This window comes from Rana temporaria, chromosome 6 (assembly GCF_905171775.1).
Source record: "Rana temporaria chromosome 6, aRanTem1.1, whole genome shotgun sequence".
NCBI classification, from domain to species: Eukaryota; Metazoa; Chordata; class Amphibia; order Anura; family Ranidae; genus Rana; species Rana temporaria.
In genome coordinates this window covers 21226376-21242010 of record NC_053494.1, presented here as the reverse complement: position 1 = coordinate 21242010, position 15635 = coordinate 21226376, and the positions used below count along the sequence as shown (strand labels likewise).

Genomic DNA, 15635 nt, shown 5'->3' with positions numbered 1-15635 from the left:
GCCATGTACTGTCCGCCCACCGCGCAGACCAAAGTGTATACATAGCGCTGAAGGACTGAACCTCGGCCAAGCCGCTGGGCACCTAATTAGCTTCTTCACACTCCGGCAGACTTCACTCCTTCATAGAGGACGTGTCGCACTTTGAAAAGAGCGAGCTGATCCGACCGCCAGGAAGCTCCTCTCTCTCTCTCCTTGTGCCAGACTGGGAGAAACAGAAACAGGCTGAGTTATGCAAAGTGTATGCTTCATTACTGGCTCAATTCTCAGGCGACAGCAACATTATACTCTTCACATTAGTCTGTGGACAGCGAGATTTAAACTGCGCTCCATCGCCGGCCATCAAGGTCAGAAATAATACATTTAGCTAAGCCGGCTGGTGATGGGATATAACTCACTAATTATCCTATTTCTGACTTCCAGCGCCTTAAAGCTGAACTATTGGCAGATATTAAAATACAAACAAATGTCTTCATCAAAACAATAATTCAATATATTGGTAAATGGAACTAGTTCAGTACATGAATTTATCTGTATCAGCCTCGTGTAATCACTGTACAGCAGCGCACAGACTAGAAGAGGGAGGGACAGATATAAGAGCTAATCAGGTGTGCTGCATGCACATGTGCTGATAGGGAACATGCTGACAGACCGAGAGAGCAAAGAAACAAACGGATTGGTCTGTTGCTTCACTTTTACTGTCCAGTCACAGGCTGGGGACTTTATTTCTACCTCCATTCTCCATTATTTTTGTTCCTTTATTTGTTCATCGTTATACTAATTTTATATAGTCCAATTTGTTTACTGACCTTCATTTTATTTATGTCTTCATGGTATACCACCCTGCATTTTGTCTATACCTCAATTTTACATAGGCCTTACTTTTTTGTTCTCCACCTCCTTTTAACACTGGCCTCTATTTTATGCCCACTTTTTATTTAAAGCAATTCCATCTCTGTTTTACCCTTGACTCCAGTTTACACTGACCTCAATCTTCGCTCTACATCCTTTCTACTCTAGCCTCCAGTTTATATCCACCTCCATTTTACAATGGTTCTACCTCTATTTTCCTCTGGTCTCTTTTATATATGTACTTCCATTTTACACTGACCTCCATGTTAGCCCTATAACTCTGTTTTATACTGGCCTCCATTTATCTCCATTTAACATGACCTCTATTTTATGCCTATTGCCATTCTACAATGGCCTCTAATTTTCCTCCATCCCCATTTAACACTGGCCTTCATTTTATCTCCATCTCTGTTTTACCCTTGCCTCCTTTATATCTGAGCCTCAAATTTACACTGACCCCTGTCTTTGCTCCACCTCTATTCTACATTAGTCTATATTTTATCTCTACCTCCATCTTACTCTGGTCTCTGCTGTATCTCTATTTCCATTTTATCTTTGTCTCCTTTTTACACTGGCCTCCATTTTATCTCCATCTCTGTTTTAACCATGCTTCCCTTGTATCTGAGCCTCTAATTTACAAGGAACTCCGTCTTAGCTCTACCTCTATTTTATACTGACCTCCTTCCTTATCTTCATGTTTTACTAGCCTTTCTTTTATCCACTCCTCCATTTTACACTAGTTTCTATTTTATCTTCACCTCCATTCACCACTAGCCTTCATTTTATCTCCACCCCTGTTTTACCATTGCCTCCCTTGTATCTGAGCCTCGGGTTTACATTGACTTCCATCCTTACTCCACATCCTTTCTACACTAACCTCCATTTTACTCTGGTCTCTATTGTATCTCTACCTCCATTTTACAATGGCCTCTGTCTTAGTTCTACCTCTGTTTTACACTGACCCCCATTTTACACGTGCCTCCATATCATTCCACCTCCCTCATCATGTCCTCTGCCTCTAGCAGTCCCCTGTACTAGTGCGGTTTGATTGCTGTATATCTGATGCTTTGTTTCCTGATGTCCTTCCAGCCGGAGGAGCTGACCAATGCCCTGGAGATCAGCAACATTGTCTTCACCAGCATGTTTGCCCTGGAGATGCTCCTCAAGCTTCTGGCCTTTGGTATGTTCGGCTACATCAAGAATCCGTATAACATCTTTGACGGCATCATCGTTGTCATCAGGTGACTACCATACGTTGTATTGTGCTGTGAAGTATGAACTTGTACAAGTCAAGACTAGTCACTTATGTATTACTGTTGTGACTTTACTTATGTGATAAGGCAGAAAACAATGGTCCTGATTCTTCACAGTGATGGCATACCTTGGCACCCCAGATGTTTTGGAACTACATTTCCCGTGATGCTCATGGGATGCCTGCTTTTACACACACATGAACTTTAATGGCATCCCAGTCTTAGTCCATATTGTTCAATATTAAGTTGGCCCACCCTTTGTAGCTATAGCAGCTTCAATTCTTCTGGGAAGGCTGTCCACAAGTTTTAGGAGTGTGTCTATGGGAAGGTTTGACCATTCTTCCAAAAGAGCATTTGTGATGTCAGGCACTAATGTTGAATGAGAAGGCCTGGCTCGCAGTCTCCACTCCAATTTATTCCAAAGGTGTTCTATTGGGTGCAGGCCAGTCAAGTTCCTCCACCCCAAACTCGCTCATCCATGTCTTTATGGACCTTTCTTTGTGCACTGGTCCAAATCATTTGGTGGAGGGGGGATTATGGTGTGGGGTTGTTTTTCAGGGGTTGGGCTTGGCTCCTTAGTTCCAGTGAAGGGAACTCTTAAGGGTCAGCATACCAAGACATTTTGGACAATTTTATGCTCCCAACCTTGTGGGAACAGTTTGGGGATGGCCCATTCCCTTTCCAACATGACTGCGCACCAGAGCACAAAGCAAGGTCCATAAAGACATGGATAAGCGAGTTTGGGGTGGCGGAAATTGACTGGCCTGACCTCAACCCGATAGGCAGTGGCGGCTGGTGCTCCATTTTTTGGGGGAGACAGAAAATAACCCCCCGTTCACTCACTTGCTCGCCCACCCACACTTACCCCATCCAGGACCCCCGGGAGGCTTCCCTGGCTTCTCCTCCCAGCAAATCTGATCACTTCTCCTCCCAGCCAATCCGGTCTTAGGACCCGATTTCTGTCCTCATTGGCCGGGAGGAGAAGCAGGAAGGCAACAGCAAATGTTGATTCGCTAATGTCACAAGTGGGTGGGCCCAACCTTTTTGAAGCCAATTAGAACCTCGGGTGCTTAAAAAAAAAATCCATGCATCCGGCACCCCACATGGAAATTATGGGCCGCTGCCGATAAAACACCTTTGGGATGATGCATTTCTGGAAGAATGGTCAAACATTCCCATAGACACACTTCTAAACCTTGTGGACAGCCTTCCCAGAAGAGTTAAAGCTGTTATAGTTGCAAAGGGCGGGGCCAACTCAATATTGAACCCTACGGACTAAGACTGAGATGCCATTAAAGTTCATGTGCGCGTAAAGGCAGGTGTTCCATTACTTTTGATAATATAGTGTGTGTATATATATATATATATATATATATATATATATATACATACATACATACAAAAGCATCAGCATTGACCTACTAAATTGCCAGCACCGAGCACGCTCACTTAGGTTTTCAAATTGCTTCCGAAGATGCATCACCCAATGTAAGTGCATGGTTTAAAAACCTTTCAGCGCTATAACTCAAGTAATAAAACCGTATATATATCTAATACTAAACTAATAACAGCAATAGTATGTACCTAAACAACTAGATCAGGTTAACATGCCTTCCACAGGCCTGGTCTCGGTGGCCCCCCAGTGTACAGTGACAGCAGACACAAATGACATGATTTAATATTATTATGTCTGATTCATGAAGCTAATGGAGAGAATCAGGCCAGGCGGCCTCGGCTGACGATGACTGATATTTTCCTAAGCGGCCTCCGTGTTCTGGGTACTGCCGCGCTGCCCCTTCAGCCCCTAACTAGATTGACTCTCAAGGAAACCGAAAACGCAAAGTCAATACTCATTTTCTGTTCCTGAACCAGATGGCTATTCACAGATTATTTCATTAAGTAGAACTTTGAAAGAAATTGGCTTGCGAAATTGATTTACTTGTTGTAAGTTAAGACAGAATTCAGGGAGTTCCGCAGAGAGGAGAAATTGTCTTTGGCTTTGGGGGAATCGATGTGTCTTTCTTAGAGGAGCTGTCAGCGAGGTGGCCATGCGTGACCGAAGATGTGAGGTCAGGGAGAGGGGGATCTACATGGCGGCTCACCTTTGGGGTTTCCCCACTCCTCCTGATGATAGAAAATAAATTAAGGAAACAAAGATGTGGAAGCTGCCATTGTTGGACTCTCCTTCTTCTAGGGCTGTTGTGTCTGATCCTTGCACTTTAAAATGAATTTATACCTAACTAAAAAAATGTAGATAGTGTAGGAAAGGGTTAGAACCTCTTTTAACATTTATTTTTAGTGTGAGCCTAAACCAGTAGAAGGTTTTGAAATGACAAATTTTGGTTTGGAATTTCTTCTGTTGGTTTGAGCTCTGTGTGATGTTCTGGTTTCATGTGAGCCGCCTAACCAGAGCCAATGAGCTCTTCAAATGTCTTTGTTCCCTTTATTACTGAGTATTAATGAAATTTAAGTCCCGATGCCTTTTGAGGGTATTACCATACCTCCAAACTGTCCCTGATTTCGAGGAGCTGTCCCTGATTTGGAGCAATGTCTCTCTGTCCCTCATTCTCTCTAGCCTCGTACACACGGCCGAGGAACTCGACGGTCGAAACACATCGTTTTGCTCGTCGAGTTCCTTGTTAGGCTGTCGAGGATCTCGGCGAGCCAAATTTCTCCATTGCCGTCGAGGAAAAAGAAGACATGCTCTCTTTTTGGCTCGACGAGATCCTCAACAGTTTCCTCGTCGAAAAGTGTACACAAGACCGGTTTCCTCGGCAAAAAAAAAACAAAACAGCAAGTTTCTTGCTGTTTTTTGCCGAGTGTACAAGGCTTGAGTCCCTCAAAAAATGTTAAAGAGAACCTTTTGCGTTGCAGTTTTGGCAAGTTAAGTTCACTTAAATTTTTTTTTTCTAATACAAATAATGGTCAGCAGACATTCAGGATATGATCATTTATATATTAGTATTGTGTTTTGTAAACTAAAGGCCAACCCCACCCAATAGAGTTATTTCAGTATATGTCCAGGTAAATCACATGGTGGTCTCTTGTATATCTTGAGGATTTTAGAGGCTATCTCTCCACCAAAATTCATTGGCAGATGTAATGAAAAATAACGATGTCATACTCTTCCAGTGGATTCCCAATAATGGAATGTCAACTAATAATTGTACATTGCAGCTGCTGAAGAATGACACCAGAATCATTGCTTTATAAAAGGAGCAAAGACTTGTGGCGGGAATTTAATAAGTGACTGCCTGGCACTCACATACGACTGAAATATCAGCTTTGAGTAGCAATGGCCTTTCTATTTATTGACCTTAATATGAATTGTATTAGTAGTATATCTGTTGTACACCTCATCGCATGCTATTAAGTTCACAAACATGTAGGGGCTCACTATCCTCAGCTATCATGTTCTTAATTTATACAGATTTAATGCACAGGAAAAGTTGGAAAGATTTAAAGCGGACCTGTCATTTTATAGCAGACTGTACTACCATAAGTAGTGGGAAAAGTAGACATTGCCTTTGTTCATTCATTTATAACTGTGCTGCACTGCATCAAAGTGAATGCAATCTGCCTCTTCTGGCTGCGTTTGATGCCGCAGTCCTGTTAGTTTGATTACTGTCCTTGACAAATCTATTTGGGAGAATGACAACACGCTAAAATTGTTTAAGTGTAATTGTATCTAACAAAACTTTTGGCTTCAGATATACTTTAATCTTATTAGATCAAGCAAATAAAAGTGTTTGTGAAGCTTAGTTCTTAGCTTTGGCTGACACTTATGTGCTTGAAGGTTTATGGCAGAAAAGTTTACTAACAGAGATGAATCTCTGGAAAGATTCACATTCATCCAGGTCATGGTATAGCTAGTAGATAGTTAAATTAAAAGTGACTGGAGATCTCCTCAATAGAGACATGACTGCATTACAGACCCGGCAGTGACTCTAATGCCTCGTACACACGGCCAGACTTTCCGAGAAATAAAAGGCAGAGGTGCTTTTTTTCTCGGAAAGTCAGACTGAGTGTAGCCTGCATCGGTCTTTTATTGTCGGAAGTCCGATGGACCTTAGATAGAGAACCTGTGCTCTTTCTTTCCGTCGGACTTCCGATGGAATAACAGCGGACTTTTGCACGGTCAAAAGTCCGACCGTGTGTACGAGGCATAACTCCACTTCACTCTATCCAAACCAAACAAAAAACTTGGGCTGGGGTTGAACTTTAAATAAGGGTGACCACAATGTCTACTTTCCCTGACTTCGTTATGTCAGCTACAAAAGTGAAAGGTCTACAAATCGAAGGCTTCTGTTATGGCATCATCTCATGCTGCCCACCGTGTCCTCTGGTGTTACCTTGTGACTAGTGAAATGCTTGTGTAGGTTGCCATGTTTCATTGATGGAGACACTTACCGCTATACTGCTTTCCCATCATTCAGTGTTTGGGAGATCATCGGCCAGTCAGATGGGGGTCTGTCTGTGCTCAGAACATTTCGTCTGCTTCGCGTGTTGAAGCTGGTCCGCTTCATGCCAGCTCTGCGGCGCCAGCTGGTGGTCCTGATGAAGACCATGGACAATGTGGCCACCTTCTGCATGCTTCTCATGCTCTTCATCTTTATCTTCAGGTACTGGATCATATCTGCTATTACATTATTTCCATCTCTGCTTCCATACAAAAACTGCTTTGAGTGAAGTCACCTGTAGCCAGAAATAGACATGAATGTGTCTGTAAAATGACTGTTTAATGTTTTATGGAGTAGGATAGGTCCCTCACAATCCTTTTCACCTTTCAGAACTTTGATTGTGGTTGGATAATTGTGCTCTTTCTTCTTTTTCTTGTTTCTAGCATTCTCGGCATGCATCTCTTTGGCTGTAAGTTCACACTGAGGACGGACAGCGGAGATACCATCACTGACCGCAAGAACTTTGATTCCCTTCTTTGGGCCATTGTGACTGTTTTCCAGGTAATGTCCGCTATCAAACTCCAGCACAAACATGCTGGATAGGCTTTCAATCGATTTTTAATTATTAAATTATTTTTTTGTTAATTTTTAGATAACATAATAGTTCAAATTTCTTGAGTATTTATTTCTGTTTGCAGCTCCATTGGGCGGCTTTTTTTTTATTTCCTCTCTGTGTGACACCAGGACAATAAATAAAGGGTGCTGGTGTAACCAGGACTGGAAGGCACAGAAAGCAATAACAACATTGCCAGAAGTTTTAATCTTCTCCCCTCTCTACTAAATTTGCTTTTGTTTATGTCCACATTGTAGAGATTTTCCATCACTTCCTGTCCTGACAAGAAAAATTCAATCAAAATGTTTTTGTTCACAGTAATTATATGCATTTTGTATTTTGCCTGACAAAGGACTTGTAGTTATGAGCAGCCATTTATGTAATACACACATCTCTGGTAGGTATTAAAATCACTTTGCTACTTCATAGTTTACCATTACTGCTTCCTTGGTCAGCCAATGTGTAAATTGGAGGTGGAGAGGTGACACAGGACATTGATGAACTGCTTAATCAGAAACTATGGAGCCGATTTACTAAAGGCAAATATACCGTATATACTCGAGTATAAGCCGACCCAAATATAAGCTGAGGCACCTAATTTAACTACAAAAAACAGGGAAACCGTATTGACTCGAGTATAAGCCTAGGGTGAAAAATGTAGCAGCTACTTTAAGTGGAAAAGAGGGTCAACAATGCCCATTTGCAGCCTTCATGTGCCCATTTTCAGCCTCACTGTGCCCATTTGCAGCCTCACTGTGCCCATTTGCAGCCTCACTGTGCTCATCTGCATGCCTCACTGTGCCTATCTGCAGCCTCACTGTGCTCGTCATCTGCATGCCTCACTGTGCCCATCTGCATGCCTCACTGTGCCCATCTCCCTGCCTCACTGTGTCTACCTCACTGTGTCTATCTCCCTGCCTCACTGTATCCATTTACCTGCCTCACTGTGTCCATCTGCAGCCTCATGTACCTGATCTCCAGAACACCGGCGCTGTGACATGCAGTCAGTCTAGTCAGCGGCCATGCAGTGTAACAAAGCCCCGCCTCCTTCTCATCTGTGACAGAACACTGGTTTAGCTTCCCAGCAGTGAGTCAGTGTTCTGCCTATAACGGATGAGGATAAGGAGGAGGCGGGGCTTTGTTACACTGGACGGCCGCCAACTAGACTGCACGTCACAGCGCTAGGAGATCAGGCGCATGAGGCTGCAGATGGACAAAGTGAGGGGGGCTTTTTCAGCACAAAAAAATGTGCTGAAAAACTCGGCTTATACTTGAGTACTGTGCAGTTTGCAAATGCTGTTCTTCCAGAGCTTAGTAAATGAGTAGAAGCTCTGCTGACTTCCTTCATCCAATCATGTGCAAGTAAAATGCATTTTCTTTCCTTGCATGTGATTGGGTATTCTTTGCAAAGTAAAGCTTCATCTCGTTTATTAAGCTCTGGGGCAACTGCACCTGCAAAGTGCACATCGTATTTGTCTTTAGTAAATCCACCCCCATGTGTCACCTATCTATGTAATAGTGCAGTGTGGAAAATGTGTTTAAATCGTAGGATTGCTAGTATAGAATTACAAATCCTTCAGCAGGCAAAACAGTAAAACTGTAAGGCCGCGTACACACGATCAGTCCATCCGAGGAGAACGATCCGAAGGACCGTTGTCATCGGTTAACCGATGAAGCTGACTGATGGTCTGATGTGCCTACACACCATCAGTTAAAAAAAAGATCGAGTCCAACGTGGTGACGTAAAACACAACGACGTGCAGAGAAAAACGAAGTTCAATGCTTCCAAGCATACGTCGACTTGATTCTGAGCATGCGTGGGTTTTTAACCGATGCTTTTGCATACTAACCATGGGTTTTGACCTATCGGTTAGGCGTCCATCGGTTCAGTTTTAAAGCAAGTTCTAAAAATTTTGACCAAAGAATAACTGACCGGTGGGGCCCACACATGATCGGTTTGGACCGCTGAAAAGGTCCTTCAGTCCGTTTTCATCGGTTTGGACCGACCATGTGTACAGGGCTTTAGTGTTTCAACTTTGCACTTATAGGTTACCTAGAACTTGTAATTGCTATAGTACTGCTCAGATAGGATACTGTATAAAGGGAAAGAGGAAAGGCCACCGCAGCTTTTAATCTGTTTTATTTAAATTCTTACACGTGTGCATGACTTGTTAGAGGCGTAGGAGGCCCCAAAAGCAGTAAATATGATTCCGGAAAAATAAGTAATTATTTATCTCTAATTACATTATGTTATCAGGACTATTTAGATGCAAATAGTTTTCATTTCCGGAGTTCTGTAATATTAGCAGAAATGGCATGTGAATACTAACTCATTAATCTTGGTCTTTCCAAAATTAATTGACAAGATAAGAATTTCAAATGAATTGAGTTCAGAGATTATGAATCCCCACACCAGTATTAGACCACTGGTTGCCTTTGCAGACCACAAACTACCTTTTTTTCCCTAGTCCTTCTTAGTACGTTTTGTGGAGTTATCTGAAAAGAGCGTATTTTTCCAAATCTTTTTGAAGAAGATTTAGAGTGGTCTGTTGGCAGAGCTCAGCCCAAACATCCACAGTGGGTGCTCAAAGCCTAATTAGCGTCTTCATTAAAAAACAGCTTTGATGGCTTCCTAGTGTGGGAATGAAGCTTGATCTGTCACAGGGAAAAGAAAATGTTGAATTTAAAAAGTTATTTGACTTTCTCCACAGTGCTTAAGCAAGACTTGTATAGCTAAGTGGTTGTTGGTCACATTCAGCTGGACTTGTTCTGTAATGCTGAAGATGTTTTACAACCCATCCAAGTGACATCCTCGGTTCTAATGTGTGCTTTGGGAACAAACCCCAGAATGTATAGAATTTGTGTATTGGCTATATTTATAGCATTTATGTTACCCACTGTGACAGGAGTCACTTTGGGTGGGGGGTTTCTTTTAATTTGGGGGGCCCTCCGCAGCTTTGCGGGGCCCTAAGCGGCTTGCATAGTGAGCCTATAGGGTGGATCGGCCCTGATAACACCCCCCTCCTCTCAGACTGACAATGCTGCTGTCCAAAGGTGCCCTCTGTGCTCCTCTATTTAGAATCTAATGCAGGATGGGTGTTACTGGCCAGATCACCAGGTGAAAACAGAGGGGGAAAGCCTAAGAAAGAAAACTAATGCAGCCACCACATCTAAGGACTGGTAAACTGCAATATATATAAATTTTGGTTTTGGGTTTAATACTACCGCATTCTACAACATTATTTGGATGGCTGTCGTCTCATGAATTGCCCATCTTTGAATGGATGGAAAGTCTATCAATAGATTTGTGAATATTATAATGAGAGATTAAAGCCTAAATTCTAATTGTTTAGTCTGTTGATTGTATTTTCTCAGATCCTCACACAGGAAGACTGGAACGTGGTCCTGTACAACGGAATGGCCTCCACCTCCTCCTGGGCGGCTCTCTACTTTGTGGCTCTAATGACATTTGGGAATTATGTCCTGTTCAACCTGTTGGTGGCCATTTTGGTGGAGGGATTTCAAGCAGAGGTAAATGCATGCGCATATACATAACACACACACACACACACACACCAATTCTTTGTATATCAAAGTCCGCCATTAAAGAAAAGCTGTCAGCAAATCCTTTACTATGAGCCCTTCTGAAACTGAGTTCATTTTACTTTAAGCTTTAGACTTTTTTATTTTAAAGTCCACCAGTCATTCCCCTGTCCATCCAGAATGGCATTATTACCTAAAGGAACTTCTGAAGCAAATGTTTCATATTGTGTCTTAGAGAAATCACCCTCCAGGGTCTCTATATATTAGTCTAGTGTGAATTTCTAATCTGAAACATTTGCCAAGATCCTCTAAATGGGGACATTTTGATTCTCCGAAACATATTGGCTAATGGCTAATAATGACTTTTAATAAAAATGTTACTGCTGAACTTTACAAATTACCTTTGGCACTTTCCTTCGTGCACGCCTATTGTCCACTGTGGAACTTTCATAGTTGAGTTGAGTCGAGAGGTATCTTAATATAGCGTGGTCTTACCCTGAAGGGTCCTGACGCGCATAGGACAGGCTAATGCAGGGATTAATGCTTTGGCAAGGTGATTCCTCCAGCAATCGTTGTGAATTTTCAAAGAAACCAAAACTGCTGTGTTAATGCCAGTAACATACTGCTACGGTTTTGCTTATTGTTAAACCCACTTTACTGAATTTTCCTGAATTTAGCACAGCTGCAGTGTTTCCTGGCTAGCAGTTTAGTAGATCAATCTTTTTCAACCAGGGTGCCTTGAGGTTTCTTTAGGGGTGCCTTGGCAAAATGCCTAAAAATTGCCAAAAAATCTATACAAGCCAGTAGGTGGACCAAGCCTGCCTTTTATTTACACAAAGTCACAGGTTTTCATTGTGCACCATTTCAACCTTCCAGCCACCAGTAACCAGTAATATCATCAGTATTGATAAGAAGGGTGTTGATCGCCAGCACTGCATCCTTGTTTGACCCTCCTCTGCCCCTTTCTGCCAACACTGGGGTCACATTAGCTGAGTGATGGAGAGAAGCTGAGGGAGAAACAAAGTGCTGGAATACTAGTCGGTATTAGTATGCAAAAGAATATTTTGTTCTGTAAGAATAAATCACCTCTAATGTTGGGAGTCGTATGTGTGTCGATGCTTCCGCATTATGTAAAACTATTAGAATCATTTTTTACATTTTAAAATTGAGTGCCTAAAAAATTGTCCATACTTTTAAAGGGTGCCTTGAGACTGTCCTCAATTTTAAAGGATGCCTTGAGATTGTCCATAATTTAAAGGGTGCCTTGAGATAGTGCATCATTGTAAAGGGTGCCTTGAGACTGTCCTTAAATTTAAAGGGTGCCTTAAAATTGTCCATAATTTTAAAGGGTGCCTTAAGATTGTCCATAATTTTGAAGGGTGCCTTGAGATTTTCCATAATTTTAAAGGGTGCCTTGAGATTGTCCATAATTTTAAAGGGTGCCTTGAGATTGTCCATCATTTTAAAGGGTGCCTTGAGACAGTCCATCATTTTAAAGGGTGCCTTGAGACAGTCCATAATTTTAAAGGGTGCCTTGACAGTCCATAATTTTAAAGGGTGCCTTGACTGAAAAAAGGTTGAGAAACACTTTACTAGATGATTGCATTTGTTGTCTAAACTCACTTTTTTTAAATAGAATTTGCAAAAGGGTTAAACAATACTAAAAGAACCACACATGTGATGTAATATATGGATGGGCAGCACAGAATGAGGAAGGATAAAAGCACCAGAATACATTCTTCCAGACAGAACTTTGAGAATGTCTTACAAGATAAAGTCTGAAACATTAAGAGGGCACAATCCATCCATGTCACTTTAATGTAGCAATCTGCATTCACACGATAAAAGCGCCAGGCATGCCAACATTTGACTGCGCCATGAATTATAGTGTCAAAATGGAGCCTGAAGTGGATAATAAAAAAGATAGCGTTTCCTGGAAATCCAAGCCCCCCTCCCAGATGCCCCTTACAAAATGCTGACTATCCCCATTTTTCTGCTAACTGGGGAGAACCTGCCAAGTGATGATCTCAGCCTTGCAATAACCTTGAGAAGCTGAGGGGCGTTTTACTGTCTTTAGCACCTCGTTAACATCACCCAACTGCTCATCTAATTAAAGTAAAAAAGTAATTTAGTCATCAAATTCGTTGTCAGTTTTTGGAAGTTTCTAGAAGACTGCGAATGAGACGCACATTAATAAGACAAAAATCCCCCAAAAGCCCCCACGCCTTGACAGACTCTCAAATTAGTGTAAATGTCCAAAAAGATAGAGTAATTCTATGGATGTAATAAAGTAATGGACTGTAGTAAGTCATTTGTTATAGTTATGAGTTCATTAGAGGATTACGGCCAGGAGATAAGTCATACAACAATTAAAACAAGGATTTAACTCTAGTTAATTCAGCTTGTTCTGACTTATAAGTTCTGATTTACTTATCCTTTAAGTGCCTTCATAGTGGCCAACTTCCCCCGGGTTCCAGAGATAAGCACGCAAATGTTTGTATAGCTTATACAATTCAACTACTCATATCTGTCTCTTACTCCGGAGATTTTTATAATCCGGTGTCTCCAACACACCAATCTTTACCCTTGACTGAGGCTATAATTCAGTGTCCGTGCCTTTTACAGATGGAGGTAATACTTCAGTGTCCCTATCACACCAATGCCTTTACAGATGGAGGTTATACTTCCGTGTCCCTATCACACCAATGCCTTTACAGATGGAGGTAATACTTCCGTGTCCATATCACACCAATGCCTTTACAGATGGAGGTTATACTTCCGTGTCCCTATCACACCAATGCCTTTACAGATGGAGGTTATACTTCCGTGTCCCTATCACACCAATGCCTTTACAGATGGAGGTAATACTTCCGTGTCCATATCACACCAATGCCTTTACAGATGGAGGTTATACTTCCGTGTCCCTATCACACCAATGCCTTTACAGATGGAGGTTTTAATCCAGTGTCCCTGTCACACCAATCCCTTCTAGTTATAGGTTATAAACCAATGTCAGTATCATACCAACACCGTTTCTAGTGCCTTTATCACACCTATTCTTTCTCCTGATTCAGTTATAATCCATGGTTCAGATCTCACGATCACACCAACCACTTCCTATGATAGTTCTTATAATCCAGTGTCTCTCTCTTAAAGTAATCTCTAATCTAGTGTCATTATCACACCAATCCCTTACCCTGCTATACCACCTTCAGTTCATGGAACGTTTATTTTTTCAGCGATGGCCATTAAAATTCTTGTGCATCAGCTATACCAGCAGCTCCCAACTGACATTCTCCTTTTAGGCATTTTGATAAAATAGCCTTATTGACAGCACCCCCTTCCCCTTTTTTCAGGTCTCTCCACTATGGTCTCATAATAAGCTTTAGCAGCATGGTCAGTAAAAATGTATAATTCCAAGATAAGTGAGCAGCACAGTTATCTGAAGCATAGTACACAGGTAATCCGGGTCCAGCAGAGCTGTGTGGAACAGATTAGAGATGCTTCATCCGGAAAAACACTGATAAAACTGTAGGATCCACGTACAGCGCCAAAGCCTGATCCTCGTTGTCAATTGTCACACGTCAAACCGTCACATCTGTCGTATCCTCCCATCACTCTTCCTTATATCTGTCCTCCAGGGGGATGCCACAAGGTCAGAAGCAGATGAGGACAAAGTCTCTGCCAACTTCGATGAAGAACTGGAAAAGTTGAAAGATCTCCGAGCCGCAGGTAGTTTAACTAATCATGATACAGAGAAACTCTGCCAGGCATGGCCTGCATTCAAATAACCTTATAGTTTTCAGAAAGAAAAAAATATAATTTTTATCGTGACTTCTTGTTAGGAAACACAGGGTGAAGTTTGAACTTTTTTTCTCCCTGTGACCATTCCATCTAGTTGGGGGAAGGAGGGAGAAAAAAGAAGGGGAAAAGAGATAAAACGAGAACCAACATAAATATCAGGACCATCATAACTGCATTAAAATAATAATAGTATCAAAAAATTATTATAAGTATGTCCATAGACTTTTTAATATGTATGAAATATGGATAACTTACATTCCAAATGTGGAAAAATAGGGGAGGAGAAGAGTATGGGCAGGGAGTGTATCAGTAATCATACATGTGGACAGATGCAAAGGGTATATAAAAAATCCTTGTCTTGCTCCAGACAGATCCAGTTCTTTTAATATAGAGAGAAATCTTTTATTAGTGAGCTGGCCAATATGACCAGCTAGAGGGAGGGAACCATATCATGAAACATACAAAGAAACATTATATTGGAACCAAAGCATAGCAATTGGATGCTCACCACATAGACACAAACTCTGGTAGGGATCCTAGATTGGGATATTACCTGATATTTATGTTGTTTCTTGTTTTATCTCTTTTCCCCTTCTTTTTCCTCCCTCCCCCCCCCCCCCCCCCCGAGTGGCCCCAATTGTCCTCTCCTGGGGTCCCACGGCGGCTCTCGTGGCTCCTCCCAGCAGTAGCTAACCCCCTCTTGGAAGCTTTCTCCCGAGGGGGTTACCTTGCGGGTGCGCTCCAGTGTTATATACTTGGTGTACATAGTCGCCGAGTGTATGACTCGGCCCCGCCCCCCCGCGACGCGTCATTGGATTTGATTTACAGCAGCGGAAGCCAATGGTTGCACTGCTATCAATCTATCCAATGAAAAGCCGACAAGACATGGGGAAAGCGAGGCGGGATCGCGCCCACGGAAATTCGGGGCTTAGGTAAGTAAAACGGGGGGCTGGGGGGCCAACACAAGGGTTTACAACCCCTTTAAGGCATTACCAAGAAAAAAATTTGTTACAAGTTGTACACACCCTAATCACTCTTGCAGTGCCGATTTCCCCAACTGCCCGGGTTTCCCCTTGTGTTTAAAATACATTTGCTCAGATGTTTTTTCACACTGCAATAGCTTTAATAATCCTGCTGAAGCTAATAATTTTAGTTGAATAGTTTATCTTCTTG

The 15635-nt window shown here is 42.1% G+C and overlaps 1 protein-coding gene across 3 annotated transcripts in view; it reads left to right on the top strand.

Moving 5' to 3' along the window:
* The window catches only part of CACNA1H (calcium voltage-gated channel subunit alpha1 H), a 282063-nt gene that overhangs the window by 159355 nt on the left and 107073 nt on the right, over positions 1–15635 (top strand). For all 3 annotated transcript variants that reach the window (XM_040356436.1, XM_040356434.1, XM_040356435.1), the window contains exons 9-13: positions 1939–2090; positions 6539–6724; positions 6946–7063; positions 10491–10646; positions 14300–14390. In XM_040356436.1, coding sequence (XP_040212370.1) covers positions 1939–2090; positions 6539–6724; positions 6946–7063; positions 10491–10646; positions 14300–14390 — 703 coding nt within the window. The remainder of the gene's footprint in view (positions 1–1938; positions 2091–6538; positions 6725–6945; positions 7064–10490; positions 10647–14299; positions 14391–15635) is intronic.